General features: G+C 37.7%; 1 protein-coding gene across 6 annotated transcripts in view; it reads right to left on the bottom strand.

Moving 5' to 3' along the window:
• Positions 1-16,806, bottom strand: part of TENM4 (teneurin transmembrane protein 4) — a 1,026,741-nt gene that overhangs the window by 38,136 nt on the left and 971,799 nt on the right. For 4 of the 6 annotated variants that reach the window (XM_075266230.1, XM_075266233.1, XM_075266234.1 and 1 more), the window contains 6 exons: positions 9,912-10,031; positions 7,745-8,006; positions 5,266-5,533; positions 4,361-4,504; positions 3,841-4,090; positions 3,278-3,298 (listed from right to left, as the gene is read on the bottom strand). In XM_075266230.1, coding sequence (XP_075122331.1) covers positions 3,278-3,298; positions 3,841-4,090; positions 4,361-4,504; positions 5,266-5,533; positions 7,745-8,006; positions 9,912-10,031 — 1,065 coding nt within the window. The remainder of the gene's footprint in view (positions 1-3,277; positions 3,299-3,840; positions 4,091-4,360; positions 4,505-5,265; positions 5,534-7,744; positions 8,007-9,911; positions 10,032-16,806) is intronic. The other 2 variants (XM_075266232.1, XM_075266235.1) reach the window with 1 other exon arrangement.

Here is a 16,806-nt window from a genome sequence, read left to right as displayed (position 1 = left end):
CTACTATAATACTGCTCCTATGTACAAGAATATAACTACTATAATACTACTCCTATGTACAAGAATATAACTACTATAATACTACCTCCTATGTACAAGAATATAACTACTATAATACGACTCCTATGTACAAGAATATAACTACTATAATACTACTCCTATGTACAAGAATATAACTACTATAATACTGCCCTTATGTACAAGAATATAACTACTATAATACTGCTCCTATGTACAAGAATATAACTACTATAATACTGCTCCTATGTACAAGAATATAACTACTATAATACTACCTCCTATGTACAAGAATATAACTACTATAATACTGCTCCTATGTACAAGAATATAACTACTATAATACTGCTCCTATGTACAAGAATATAACTACTATAATACTACTCCTATGTACAAGAATATAACTACTATAATACTACTCCTATGTACAAGAATATAACTACTATAATACTACTCCTATGTACAAGAATATAACTACTATAATACTGCCCTTATGTACAAGAATATAACTACTATAATACTGCTCCTATGTACAAGAATATAACTACTATAATACTGCTCCTATGTACAAGAATATAACTACTATAATACTACCTCCTATGTACAAGAATATAACTACTATAATACTGCTCCTATGTACAAGAATATAACTACTATAATACTGCTCCTATGTACAAGAATATAACTACTATAATACTACTCCTATGTACAAGAATATAACTACTATAATACTGCTCCTATGTACAAGAATATAACTACTATAATACTGCTCCTATGTACAAGAATATAACTACTATAATACTACTCCTATGTACAAGAATATAACTACTATAATACTACTCCTATGTACAAGAATATAACTACTATAATACTACTCCTATGTACAAGAATATAACTACTATAATACTGCTCCTATGTACAAGAATATAACTACTATAATACTGCTCCTATGTACAAGAATATAACTACTATAATACTACTCCTATGTACAAGAATATAACTACTATAATACTGCTCCTATGTACAAGAATATAACTACTATAATACTGCTCCTATGTACAAGAATATAACTACTATAATACTACTCCTATGTACAAGAATATAACTACTATAATACTACTCCTATGTACAAGAATATAACTACTATAATACTACTCCTATGTACAAGAATATAACTACTATAATACTGCCCTTACGTACAAGAATATAACTACTATAATACTACCTCCTATGTACAAGAATATAACTACTATAATACTACTCCTACATACAAGAATATAACTACTATAATACTACTCCTATGTACAAGAATATAACTACTATAATACTACTCCTATGTACAAGAATATAACTACTATAATACTACCTCCTATGTACAAGAATATAACTACTATAATACTACTCCTACATACAAGAATATAACTACTATAATACTACTCCTATGTACAAGAATATAACTACTATAATACTACTCCTATGTACAAGAATATAACTACTATAATACTACCTCCTATGTACAAGAATATAACTACTATAATACTACCTCCTATGTACAAGAATATAACTACTATAATACGACTCCTATGTACAAGAATATAACTACTATAATACTACCTCCTATGTACAAGAATATAACTACTATAATACTACCTCCTATGTACAAGAATATAACTACTATAATACTACCTCCTATGTACAAGAATATAACTACACTTTTAGAAAAAATAGAGAAGTAGCTCACCTATCTTCCGTTCACCTGTCCTCCTGTGGTGCACGACCCTGTTCTCCTTGACCTCTTGGAGCAAAACGATGAGAAAAAATTCCAAAAAGGATTCAAACAAAGTTTAAAGGATCTGCAGCTCAGAGGAGGTTAAAACTCAAAAAAACTTTATTTCATACTTTTAAAAGGACTCACCCCAAGTGGGTGAATACATTCAGAGGTTTAACAACAGAGCATAGTGAGAAAAAGATAGAAAAATGTGGAAATAAAACCAAAAACCGCTGACGCGTTTCGGGACAGATTTTTAGTGTCCCTTAATCATAGCGGAATACAGCCTGTACGGAATACTGTACTGTACATAGCTGTATTCCGCTATGATTAAGGTACACTAAAAATCTGTCCCGAAACGCGTCAGCGGTTTTTGGTTTTATTTCCACATTTTTCTATCTTTTTCTCACTATGCTCTGTTGTTAAACCTCTGAATGTATTCACCCACTTGGGGTGAGTCCTTTTAAAAGTATGAAATAAAGTTTTTTTGAGTTTTAACCTCCTCTGAGCTGCAGATCCTTCAAACTTTGTTTGAATCCTTTTTGGAATTTTTTCTCAAGAATATAACTACTATAATACTGCTCCTATGTACAAGAATATAACTACTATAATACTACTCCTATGTACAAGAATATAACTACTATAATACTACCCCTATGTACAAGAATATAACTGCTATAATACTGCTCCTATGTACAAGAATATAACTACTATAATACTGCTCCTATGTACAAGAATATAACTACTATAATACTACCCCTATGTACAAGAATATAACTACTATAATACTGCCCCCTATGTACAAGAATATAACTACTATAATACTACTCCTATGTACAAGAATATAACTACTATAATACTACTCCTATGTACAAGAATATAACTACTATAATACTACCTCCTATGTACAAGAATATAACTACTATAATACTACTCCTATGTACAAGAATATAACTACTATAATACTACTCCTATGTACAAGAATATAACTACTATAATACTACTCCTATGTACAAGAATATAACTACTATAATACTACTCCTATGTACAAGAATATAACTACTATAATACTCCTCCTATGTACAAGAATATAACTACTATAATACTACTCCTATGTACAAGAATATAACTACTATAATACTGCTCCTATGTACAAGAATATAACTACTATAATACTGCCCCCTATGTTAAAGAATACTTTTCCTATAATACGCCCCCCATGTAAAATCGTATAATTACAGTACTATCCCCATACCATTGTGTTGTTGCCTCTACAAGAATATAATATATAAGCTCAGGGGTTGAATTAAGGTGGAATACCCCTTCAAGAGCAAAATATGAGACAGGCTTCATCCGCATATTAACCACATTGGTAAACTCAATATAAAATCTCTTAAATGGGCCACACTAATATGCGGTGATCTAGAAGAGGACAATATCACATGCAAAAGCTTGAAAATGTGAGAGTGCGGGGAGTTGCGGAGATCTTACCTGTGTCTGAAATCTTTATTTCTGAGAGAAGACAAGAGAGGCAGAGAGAAGGAGGAGTGTTAGTAAAGAGGGAGGAAATATAAGGGTTAATGTAACAGTCAGGAATTCAGCACGTAACAGATGTAGCAGAGCTGAATTTGTCATGCAAGTGTTTTATGTGGTCATTGTGTGTAGATATTGTCTAAATCTTTTTGAATTTTGGGAACAAAAATGGTTAACAAAGGGAGCGGAGTTAATAAATTAGGGACCCCACTATTGAAGAAATGCAAGAAACCCGGTTACTAATCCCCACGACGATCTTTTTTATTTTATTTATTTATTTTTTTGTTTATTTGTAGCTGGACTTAGATTTCTTCTGCAGTGGCCACTAGTGGTGAGCTATAGTATTGCAGGGTGACCATTGAAATGAATAGGAAAGTATAGCTGGGCTGAGTCCTCCGCACTAGGTGATGCCCTTTCTTATGGGCTCTCTGGGAGGTCTTTAACCAGTGACCCCCTTGGTGGTGTTTATATACTACATATACGATGGCGCCAAATTTAATTTGCCGATTTGGCGTCTCTACCTCAGCTCCAGGATGTTGGTGACATTGCCGGAGGGGAAGATCCTTCGGATGTAGTTGAAGTCTCCGACGTAAAGGCTTCCATCGGGGCCACACGTGAGGGCAACTGGGGCCAAGAGCTTGTTGCCATCTGCTAAACCGTTACAGCTGGGGCAGGAGATGCTTCGGCGCCGCCCGTTGCCCATGGTGCTGCCGATGACGGCCGGCTGCTGGGAGATGAACTGGTTCTCGCCGTTGCCTTTGTGCAGGATTCCTGAGCCCAACAAGAACGTTTCTGTTAGTCTTTATATAGAGGAAATATGGGGTGTATGTCCCTTTAAGAACATTAACATAGTGAATACATTATGTAAATCAGGGGGAGGGGACATCTGGTGGCCTTAAAGGGACATTACACCCAATTTGTATTCTCTTCATTTCAATGCAGCTATGTGGAATCTATTGTTCTCTGTTATCAGCCACAACTCCAATGGTCCACAATCCGAATAAAGAATAAAACACACAATAAACGCGTCGTGTTACTCACCAGTCTGGATATTGAGGGCGTGATGTTTGTCCAGAGACCAACCTCCCAGCTTGGACGCCTCAATTTCGTACCCCTGCAATATGGCGGTCCTCTTCTCCCATAGGATGAGGTCGGGGCAGGATTCATACTCGTAGCCGACGGACACTGGAGGAGAGACGGAGGTAGTGATGGCTCCAAATATAGAGAATACGGCACTGCCAGCAGGGGGCGACACATAGCACTAGAGCATCACTCATCCCTCATCTACTTGCTGTCAGTGAATGGAGACAACGCATATGTACTAGTGTTCAGTTGTGTCATTGTTTGTGCTCCAGTCACATCCAAAGCTGCATTTGGAAAGAGAGAGTGATAAATCTATCAATCCAGTGACCAATCTGTCTTCCATGATGTAATTAGGAAGTCAGCTGCTGCCTCAGTATTGCAAACCAATAGAGGGCGCTCACTGGAATGTGCAAGACTGTCTTCCCTGATGTAGTTAGGAAACTACATCAGGGAAGACAGGTTTGCACATTCCAGTGAGCGCCCTCTATTGGTTTGCAATACTGAGGCAGCAGCTGACTTCCTAATTACATCATGGAAGACAGATTTGCATATTTTTCCCATGGTCCTTTGCGAAGTGGAGTGCTAAAGGCTTAATAAGTCTCCACACGCCTATATGGTGGTCTCTCCCCAAGGAGTGACAATATCCCCTTAATCCAGTGACCTAGTAATGTAAAAGTATGTGACCCCCTTCTCGTCCAGTTATGTAAACGCCATGGAAACACATTATATTGTCATAGAGTGTTGTTGCATTTCGTAATTTTAACATCTTGCACCCTGACTGCGTTTTACATGCTGCTTTGGATGTGATTGGAGCATGCACCAAGGTAAAACTAAGCATACAATCACATCTTCCGGCAACTTACCGAAAGCTTCGGACAACCCGTAGACTTTCTGGCTGTACACGTCCGTCTTGTCCCAAATGAAAAAGTAGGACAGGTCAGGGGCGGCCGCGAACCACTTCCTGAAGAGGCGACCCTCTACGGCGACCATCAGGTGGACTTTCATGAGGTTGAATGGGATGGTGGGGTGGGTGAGGCTGATCCTCAGGACGGACTTGTAACCCGCGTTCCTTGTGCTCAAATAGTTCAGTTTGATTTTGCTCCCGGGGATCTTAATTTCTTCTTGTAAGGCCTAAGAAAATAAAAGTTTAACATCAAAAATCACCAAAATCACCATCTCTACCCATAATGCACTGCGAGAGTCTAATATTCACCCCCTGGAACTATAGGAATGCTCATTCTGATTTTTTTTGTGAATGAATAGAATTCCGGAACTGCAGTGGAGACTGACACTGACACAGTAAAAGCTATCTTAAATAGGAAACTTGAGGGATATTGGTTGCTGCATAAAAATGAAGAGTTATACGCCATTCAGGGCCATGGGAAAGCTGTATTTTGCCCAGGGATGGCTTCCATTTGGTCCACTTTAGTGCGGCTCTCTAGGACATGTGGACACTTAAGCTTTAGACGTCTTGTAAATTGAGGTTAAAGGCGGAAAAAACTAAATCTGCAAGTGTGGCAATATGGCTGATTTCCTGAGGCGGTAAACAACGGCGCGCATGTAAAGTACACTTTAATTTTCTCGTCGGTGAAGTCTTCCATCACCCTGACAGCGCCATTTATCCCGTCTGATATGTAAACATTGTTCATGAGGCTGGAAGTCCTCGATTCCATCATTAAGACGACTTTGCTCGGCGTCAAGATCTCCTGAGCTAATTAAACAAATGGCTTCCATTAAGCAGGTGGCTCCGCCAGGATCCCGGGCAAAGACTTGCCGAAGATTGATAAAAGTCGCCTCTGTGCCCCTCCTGCATCCGGCCCGTGCCTTTAAGAATGCGGCAACGGGACAAATCACCAAAATCCAATGTTGAATGCAGCTTTGGAGGTGACAAGAGAGCCAGGCACTCTGATATCCAATTTGTAATAAGTCTTCTTCTCCAATCACTCGAAAGCTGCATCGAAACTTTTGTCATGGCACTTAGGCTTCAGTCCTTTGCCGATTCGTCAGCAGCTTTGGATGTGAGAGGAGTGTGAATTAGTACGATATATTTCTAGTCCTCTATTGATATCGTAGATAGCATTGTACCGCAACATACCGCCTAGCATTGTACCGCAGCATACCGCCTAGCATTGTACCGCAGCATACCGCCTAGCATTGTACCGCAGCATACCGCCTAGCATTGTACCGCAACATACCGCCTAGCATTGTACCGCAGCATACCGCCTAGCATTGTACCGCAGCATACCGCCTAGCATTGTACCGCAGCATACCGCCTAGCATTGTACCGCAACATCATTTGCTTACTGAAAATTAGAAGACAACTTCTACTCCAGTCCCTTCCAAAGCTGCATTCAAAGATCTACTAGTTTACTGACTCAAATCTCCTGATGACTTATTGTCTCAACATAATATATGCTTCTGAGATGAGAGTAACCAGACTATGGCAATAAACGGTAATGCAGCTTTGGATGTGACCAGAGCATGAAACTTAAGATTAGTTTAGAAAGGAATCAAGCGATACAGAATGATCCAAGTCTTAAAAATACAATAAAAAAATTGTATAAAGTAAAAAAATTTTTAAAGAATTTTGTAAAAGAAAAATACTATATCCTTCAATTTTCACTCTGGCCACTAAGCCTAATAAGAAAAATGCTATATTCTTCAATTATCACTCTGGCCACTAAGCCTAATAAGAGACGGTTGCCGATTCTGCACGGGTTTTCTTTTCAGCAGTTACCTTATTTACATTATAGACAGGATTACAATAGAAGATAACACCTCTACAGGCAACACCCCTAAACCATGATTAAATCGCAACAGATGATGTCACAGCTTATCTCCTCCCCCTCCCTGCACTGAGCATGCCCAGAAACCTCTCCCCAGACCTCAATGAGTCGGCTCCAGACTATGGCTGCCTATGGCCATGACTGTGCTGTAAAGCAGATCACTAAATGCTGTTAACAGAGCAGAGGAGAAGCTCAGCCAAGATGGCCGCCCCCATAATCAGGGACAGGAAATAGAATACAAAATTGACAGAAAATTTTTTAAATTTTTTTTAAAAATCGGGTTTTAATAAGTAAATTAAAAAAAATTGGTGATGTGTTCTTCGAAAATAAAACTTGAACTGAATCTTCTCCAGTCACATCAAGAGCTGCATTCAACCTCTTCCCACTAAATCCGAGCCAACTCTAAGGCACGGTCTTGAGTGCAGCTTTGGATGTGACAGGAGTAGGACACTATAGGGTCAGAAAACGGATGAATTATTGTTTAGCAGAATGACACTAGTTCTCTAGTTCTGTTAGAGCTGCAGCAAACATGTTTATGACCTCGCTTTGCACTTACCTGGATTTCAGGTACAATGGGTCCCTTCTCCGAGCACGAGCTGGCGAACGCCGTTAGCGGAGCCGGGGAGAGAACGGGATTGGGACGGGCGAAGCTGCTCAGGTCACAGCTGGCGATCTCGTTCTCCTCCAGTCTCATTGTGATGGTCTCCATAACGAAGAAGCGGTCCCACGGCAACCACAGCGTATGTTCCTGCGTGATAAATGGCGCCCGCTCGAACCGTAAAGTGATGGAGATGCCGCCATTGGTGACAAGGTCAAAGCTGTAAACAAAAAAAAATAAAAAAATTCATTGTGGTTGAAATATTTATAATTAAAAAAATAATAATAATAAAATTGAAAAATTAACAAAAAATTTAACTTTTAAAATTTAAAAAATCCATTTAGGCTATTAAATTACCCGACACAGAATTCAAAAAGTAAATTTGTGAAATGAAAAATTTAATTCACGTGAAATAAAATTTATTTCAAAAAAATGAAACAAAATAAATTTAAAAATTAAAGAAAATAATAATAATATAGAAAAATTAACTAAATATTGAAATTTTAAAATTTTTAAAATCCATTTTGGCTATTAAATTACCCGTCACAAAATTTAAAAAGTAAATTTGTGGAATGAAAAATTTAATTCGCGTGAAATAAAAGTTCGTTAAAAAAAAAGGAAACGAAAAAAATAAATAAATTAAAATCTGATTTGAAATAATTAAAATCAATTTCAGGATATTAAATTAGTTAGGGCCCCGCTAATTAAAATAAATTCAGAAAATTAAAAAAAAATTAATTCACTTAAAATAAAATTGAATTTGGAAAAAAATTAGGAAACAATAAAAAAAAAAAAAATTCTAATACAAATCGGCCTAAACTGACGTACGTAAAATAATATATTTGAAATAATTAAAAATCAATTTGCCGCTAATTCCCCGCACATTAGATTACCGAGTGTCACAATATTTATAAAAAACCATTCCATTTCATATTACAAAAAAATTCATTCCGCTTTAATAAAAATTTAATTAAAAAAATAAATAAAAAAATAAAATATTGTCCCGTGTTTATATAAGCGAGCTGACATAACGTGGCAGTTAATTAGCTCTACCTGCAGCGATCCGCCTGACAATACAATTAGCGCTATAATGAAACATCTCACTTAATTACCTGATATTACAGTGGCATAGACTAATATAGGGAATCAGGTGGTAAAAAAAAAATTAAAATTTTTAAAAAAAATTTAAAAAATGATTTCCGACCCCCCCAACGCATTGGTGTTCTAAACCCGGCTCGGTAATGATCCCATCTAATAGGTCTTGTTGCGCCGGGTCCCTGCGAGGTTCCTGGCCTGATCACTTATTTATGATGATTGCTCCCAGATGTTTCCGCGCACCTCTTCTTAGTCACATAAATCTCCTCCGGTGACGCTTTTACATGTCGTTTCCAGTATACATTAACATTAATGCCGCACTAATATAAATCTATTCGGCATGGCGGGACGTGTTTACAAGTGAGGTATCTGCGGGGCTTCAAAATTCATGTCAGGGGGTAGGAAGACTTTTGCAACCAGGTTTTTAATGACTTTAGCAAGTTTACAATAAAAAAAAAAAAATCAAGCAACTTTGCAAATAGTTTTTGATTCAAAAAATTTCTATTGTTTTGTGTACACAGGTCCTATACAGACTAATGGGTCTCCATGGTATCAGACTACAAACCACCCCTGTGTAGTCTGGGCCTGCTGTCATGTGCTACTTCACTCCGCTTACCCCTCTCCTTTATAATCTACTCGCCGGATGGGAGAAAGTAATTGCTGGTGAATTGTCGCTGCTATCTGCTACTTGGTGCTAGTGATCAGTATGGCAGCAGATGTGCACCACTATACGGTATTATTGGCTTGAGGTCATGCTCTGTATACCGCCGGCCATTGATATAGCACATTAACAGGTTTACTGCCAGATACCGTATATACTCGAGTATAAGCCTAGTTTTTCAGCACAGTTTTTTTGCAATAAGTTTTCCCAGTTTTTTGTGGTAAAATTAGGGACCTCGGCTTATACTCGAGTATATACGGTACTTTGTTACTGGGGTAGCAGCAGTAACCTATACTGACCATATACACCGCATATACACCAACTACGGCACAGTCTATCTGCCATCTACAGAAAGAGGGAAATTATTACCTGCCATCTTGTCTACTGATGGTATAACCGAGAAGAGGGGCATTGATGAAGCTGATATTTACACCGACAAGTGGAGTCCCATCTGATGTAATCACCTGACCGCGGATCACACAGGCATGTCTGCAAAAGAATCAGGAGATCCAAGAGTTAATAGTACATGACAAAAAAAGAAAGAAGAGAGACAATTGCAAACACCATCAACATACTCAGCATTATATTATAGTGGTTACGGTATATTCTTGTGGATAGGAGCAGTATTATAGTAGTTATATTCTTGTACATAGGAGTAGTATTATAGTAGTTATATTCTTGTACATAGGAGTAGTATTATAGTAGTTATATTCTTGTACATAGGAGTAGTATTATAGTAGTTATATTCTTATACATAGGAGCAGTATTATAGTAGTTATATTCTTGTACATATGAGTAGTATTATAGTAGTTATATTCTTGTACATAGGAGTAGTATTATAGTAGTTATATTCTTGTACATAGGAGTAGTATTATAGTAGTTATATTCTTATACATAGGAGTAGTATTATAGTAGTTATATTCTTGTACATAGGAGTCGTATTATAGTAGTTATATTCTTGTACATAGGAGTAGTATTATAGTAGTTATATTCTTGTACATATGAGTAGTATTATAGTAGTTATATTATAGTAGTTATATTCTTGTACATAGGAGTAGTATTATAGTAGTTATATTATAGTAGTTATATTCTTATACATAGGAGTAGTATTATAGTAGTTATATTCTTGTACATAGGAGTAGTATTATAGTAGTTATATTCTTGTACATAGGAGTAGTATTATAGTAGTTATATTCTTGTACATATGAGTAGTATTATAGTAGTTATATTCTTGTACATAGGAGTCATATTATAGTAGTTATATTCTTGTACATAGGAGTAGTATTATAGTAGTTATATTCTTGTACATATGAGTAGTATTATAGTAGTTATATTATAGTAGTTATATTCTTGTACATAGGAGTAGTATTATAGTAGTTATATTATAGTAGTTATATTCTTATACATAGGAGCAGTATTATAGTAGTTATATTCTTGTACATATGAGTAGTATTATAGTAGTTATATTCTTGTACATAAGAGTAGTATTATAGTAGTTATATTCTTGTACATAGGGGGTAGTATTATAGTAGTTATATTCTTGTACATAGGAGTAGTATTATAGTAGTTATATTACAGTAGTTATATTCTTATACATAGGAGTAGTATTATAGTAGTTATATTCTTGTACATAGGAGCAGTATTATAGTAGTTATATTCTTGTACATAGGAGTAGTATTATAGTAGTTATATTCTTGTACATAGGAGTAGTATTATAGTAGTTATATTCTTGTACATAGGGGGTAGTATTATAGTAGTTATATTCTTGTACATAGGAGTAGTATTATAGTAGCTATATTCTTGTACATAGGAGTAGTATTATAGTAGTTATATTCTTGTACATAGGAGCAGTATTATAGTAGTTATATTCTTGTACATATGAGTAGTATTATAGTAGTTATATTCTTGTACATAGGAGTAGTATTATAGTAGTTATATTCTTGTACATACGAGGTAGTATTATAGTAGTTATATTCTTGTATATAGGAGTAGTATTACAGTAGTTATATTCTTGTACATAGGAGTAGTATTATAGTAGTTATATTCTTGTACATAGGAGCAGTATTATAGTAGTTATATTCTTGTACATAGGAGGTAGTATTATAGTAGTTATATTCCTGTATATAGGAGTAGTATTATAGTAGTTGTATTCTTGTACATAGGGACAGTATTACAGTAGTTATATTCTTGTACATAGGAGTAGTATTATAGTAGTTATATTCTTGTACATATAGGAGTAGTATTATAGTAGATATATTCTTGTACATAGGAGCAGTATTATAGTAGTTATATTCTTGTACATAGGGGCAGTATTATAGTAGATATATTCTTGTACATAGGAGCAGTATTATAGTAGATATATTCTTGTACATAGGAGCAGTATTATAGTAGTTATATTCTAGTCTACAAGGGGCAGTATTATAGTAGTTATATTCTTGTACATAGGAGCAGTATTATAGCAGGTATATTCTTGTACATAGGGGCAGTATTACAGTAGTTATATTCTTGTACATAGGAGTAGTATTATAGTAGATATATTCTTGTACATAGGAGTAGTATTATAGTAGTTATATTCTTGTACATAGGAGTAGTATTATAGTAGTTATATTCTAGTCTACAAGGGGCAGTATTATAGTAGTTATATTCTTGTACATAGGAGCAGTATTATAGTAGATATATTCTTGTACATAGGAGCAGTATTATAGTAGTTATATTCTAGTCTACAAGGGGCAGTATTATAGTAGTTATATTCTTGTACATAGGAGCAGTATTATAGCAGGTATATTCTTGTACATAGGGGCAGTATTACAGTAGTTATATTCTTGTACATAGGAGTAGTATTATAGTAGATATATTCTTGTACATAGGAGTAGTATTATAGTAGTTATATTCTTGTACATAGGAGTAGTATTATAGTAGTTATATTCTTGTACATAGGGGCTGTATTATAGTAGTTATATTCTTGTACATAGGAGTAGTATTATAGTAGATATATTCTTGTACATAGGAGTAGTATTATAGTAGTTATATTCTTGTACATAGGAGTAGTATTATAGTAGTTATATTCTTGTACATAGGGGCTGTATTATAGTAGTTATATTCTTGTACATAGGAGTAGTATTATAGTAGTTATATTTTTGTACATAGGAGGTAGTATTATAGTAGTTATATTCTTGTACATAGGAGTAGTATTATAGTAGTTATATTTTTGTACATAGGAGCAGTATTATAGTAGTTATATTCTTGTACATAGGAGTAGTATTATACTAGTTATATTCTGGTCTACAAGGGGCAGTATTATAGTTTGCAGTACTAGTATAGAATTCACACTAAGTTCTTTTAGCTCTTCTACGTTCAGTTACGATTGATCTATCTATTCCCATCTCCCTTCCCCCCTCTCAGATCCTGATCTAGTGCTCTATGTATTTGGACAATGCAGAATAATTGAGTATGTCATCTGGGACGTTTCTGCGCCGAGTCTTCCCGCCTCTCCCTGAGGACGGTTGCGTTTTGCATTATTTACACCGTCTGTAAAGGAAGCTGAAGCCTGGCTGTGCAGATTTCTCAGATCACACTGATAACAGGAGGCTCCTATGATAGAACAGAAGAAAACTCAGCAAAGGGATGAATAAGTGAATGTCAAAGCGATGGCCCAAGTGTCACAGGACAAACACACGACTAGATTCTGGATTCATCGCCTGGCGGATTCTGTGGGTCCAAATTGTCCATTAGGTTCTTGCATTGTGTATGATGGCGGTATACAGTGGGATGTGGCGTGCCTATAAGACCTTAACTATGTGCACTTTTTTTTTTTTGGTTATAGCTTCATTGTGTGACCATCATACGTCACATTTATAGACATTATCGTAGAGGAACCGGCGCTCCCCCTCCCCCGCTTCTTGTATTTCTTCCAGCCCCAGAACATTTAATAAGCATAAAAATTTCCATAATTTTTTGACATTTTTTTTCCTTCTTTGTTTTAGACCACCAGATAATCCTTATTATTCCATTTTCACATCAGGTGCTTTCACTCCAAGAGAATAATCGCTCCCCGGAGGTGAAAGTCATACGCTGAACACCGCTCCTAAAAACGTTACTTCGCCCACTTTGTTTAACAGCTTAGGGTTACTTAATTCTGCACTTAAATAAATGACCAGAGAGGTTTGAGAACCACTTAGAGAAAAAAAAAATCCAAAAATAAAAAAAAATAAAGAATAAAATCCTCCCTCCATTAAGTATGCATGCGGCCATCACAGCTGTTTCCCATCTGTAGATAAAGCGAGCGGCGACTTTTTTTTTTTTGCAAATGTAAGCGGGGAAAAAAAGAAGAAATTAAATAATTTGGAAAAAGATTTCTACCTATTTGGGCCTTTTGTGCTGAAGGATGAATTTTACTTAAAAGAATAAAACAGATTCTAAAATACTTACTAGTGACATTGACATAAGACGACTGGCGCGCCTGCACCGACTGGAGCTCTTATAGTCAGTTTAATGCTTTATACTCTAGTCACATCCAAAGCTGCATTCACCCCTGCCCAGAACCATCTGAATATAATTGTTGGATTGTTAGCTAATCATCCGTACAATGAGCGTACTGTGAGCAATAGGTTTGGGTCAAGTGGTCGAATGATGCTGGATGTCTCTAGGTCAGGGGTGCCCAATACGTCGATCGCGAAGGACGTATGGGTCGATCGCGGGATGCAGCCAGGGATCCCTGGTGTCTGCTTGTTCACAGTGCAGGCTGAGAGTCGACTTTTAGCCTGCGCTGTGAACAAGCACTCCAGACACTTGCAGGCCGGGCAGCAGCAGCTCCGGGGGATGATGCGCTCCCCGCTCTTAGGGATGGAGGGAGCCGGGGTTCTGCTTGTTCACAGCGCAGGCTGAGAGTCATCTCCGGACACTGGAAGGCGGGGCCAGTGTCCAGAGATAACTGTCAGCCTGCGCTGTGAAGAAGCAGACACCGGGGATCCCTGGGCAGCCACAGAACGCCACTCTCACGCTCCGTCAGACCCCGCCCACATGTCTGGCCCCTCCCACAGACACGCCCCATCCCGCCCACATGTCCGCCCCTGCCCCGCCCACAAGAAGTGGGTAGTAGATCTTTTGCCTTGCCAGTTTATAAAGTAGCTCACATGATGAAGAAGTGTGAGCACCCCTGGTCTAGAGGGTACTTATTTTGCGCTTTTAGTAGACAGCATTGTATAAGGGGGTACTTACAGTAGCTGAAATTCAAGAAGGGGGGTATATGGTTTAGAAACATGACAGCTTTGGACCTTGTAGGAGTCGAACACAAAATCCACAGGGTTCAGATTCGTTTTCAGGGGTATTTGCTGATCCCATGGCGGTCCCTAATTTTTACACTAGACGTCAATGACAATACTGAGAGGTGGAGTCTGGAGGTATTTATTGGTATTTGGCCCTTTGCTGTACAATTTCTAGACTAGGAAACATCTGACCGCCATATATATGCATATAGAACTGGGGCCACAGCCAAATGTGAACTAGTTCTGGATAGTAGAAAACCAAAAGATTTATCACTGCAGCTATGGAGCCAGTAAGAGTCTAATACAGGAGTCAGCAGGGTCCAGATGTGTTTTCAGGGCTTTGTGTTGATCCCATGGTGGTCCCTTATTTTTAGGCTGCAGTTCAATGGGAATGGTGATGAGTAGGGTTGAGCTGATCTTGAGATTTCAGGATCGATTTTAAAATACAATCTCCGATCATTTTCCAGCCGATCCCGATCGCAAAATTTGCTCGATTGCCGATCGGGATCTGATCTTTCCCGATCCTGATCACTCAACCCTAGTGATGGGTGATGGTCGGAATTGTGTTGAGATATGTCCCTGTTTTATAGAATTTGTAGACTAAAAATCTGGGCACCATATACATATAAAGAAGAGGGCTACAGCCAAATGTGATCTCCTGTTGGATAGTAGAAAACCAAAAGATTTATCACTGCAGCTTTGGACCTAGTAAGAGTCTACGACAGGAGTCAGCAGGGTCCAGCTCTGGTTTCAGATCTCATGACAGTCCCTAATTTTTAGGCTATAGCTCAGTGACAATGCTAATGGCCAGAATCTGCACTAAGTTGGGATATGTCCCTGTTTTAAGGAATTTCTGGACAAAAAAACCCCATCTGAATACCATACAGACACATAAAGAAGTGGGCCACGGGCAGATATGAACTCTCATGAGGAAATCAACAGACATATTGCTGCATCTCTGGACCGAGTAAGAATCCAAGACATGTGTCGGCAACTTTTGGAACGCCAACAGTTGTGAATCTACAACTCCCAGTATGCACACTTGCTCACCTGTTCTCAGATCTGCCATTGAAGTAAATGAAGCATGCTGGGAGTTGTAGTTCCTCAAGAGCTGGAGTACGACAAGCTCAGCAGCGTTCATGGAAGTTTTCAGGGCTCTTTGTATACCCCATAGCGGTTCCTAATGTTTAGTTAATAGTTGTAATGACAATGCTAATGGCTGACGTCTGGAATATGTTGGCTCTGTGTTGGCAGAGAGTCCTCTTGCAGCTCTGCCAGATCAAATATACAATTTTTGCATGGAAAGATATCTGTGCACCAGAACCAGCTAGTGGCCACAGACAGACATGACGTCCTGGAGTCAAAGACAAAATCAGCTGGATTCATAAATGTTCATAGAGGTATTTGTTGTCCCCATCGCAGTTCCCAATTTTTACACTATGCTTCAGATTATAATGGCCACTCACCTAGAGTTCCTAACGTAGCAATGTCACCACACAGTAACCATCATGTGCAGCAAGTAATGCGTCAACTCATACACTATTTTGGGTTGTCCCTCCAACAGGGGGTGCTATAATTTTTTTTGGTTATAGGCAAAGCTAGCTTCACCTGGGGCGGTAATGTTAAAGTAAACCCAGTATCTTCATCACCCATGGTGATACAATTGTAGAGAATATTATTACCATGAGGCCCCAAGTGCAAGGTGCTCTTTATTTGCCCAAATTAACACTCATCCAGTCCTATTCCTTAGTCCCAGGAATGGATTATGGCTCCAGTGACCAGTCCTGGTGACCGTCCATGGTCTTGCTGGATTTGGCTACAATGACTGGATACATTGGGTTGCCTGGATATGCGGCGCTTGCTGCTGATGTCAGGCTCCGGTCCTGACCTTGTTCCTTCTACCTCGCCCTGCACATTGTTTGCCTGGTATTTGTTGTTCTGCTCCTGTTGCTGACCCTGGGCCCATTTGGAAGAATTACTTTTTATATGTTGCTGCGCCT

The sequence above is a fragment of the Leptodactylus fuscus genome, chromosome 2, assembly GCF_031893055.1.
Source record: "Leptodactylus fuscus isolate aLepFus1 chromosome 2, aLepFus1.hap2, whole genome shotgun sequence".
NCBI lineage: Eukaryota > Metazoa > Chordata > Amphibia > Anura > Leptodactylidae > Leptodactylus > Leptodactylus fuscus.
This window is presented reverse-complemented; position numbering and strand designations above follow the sequence as displayed.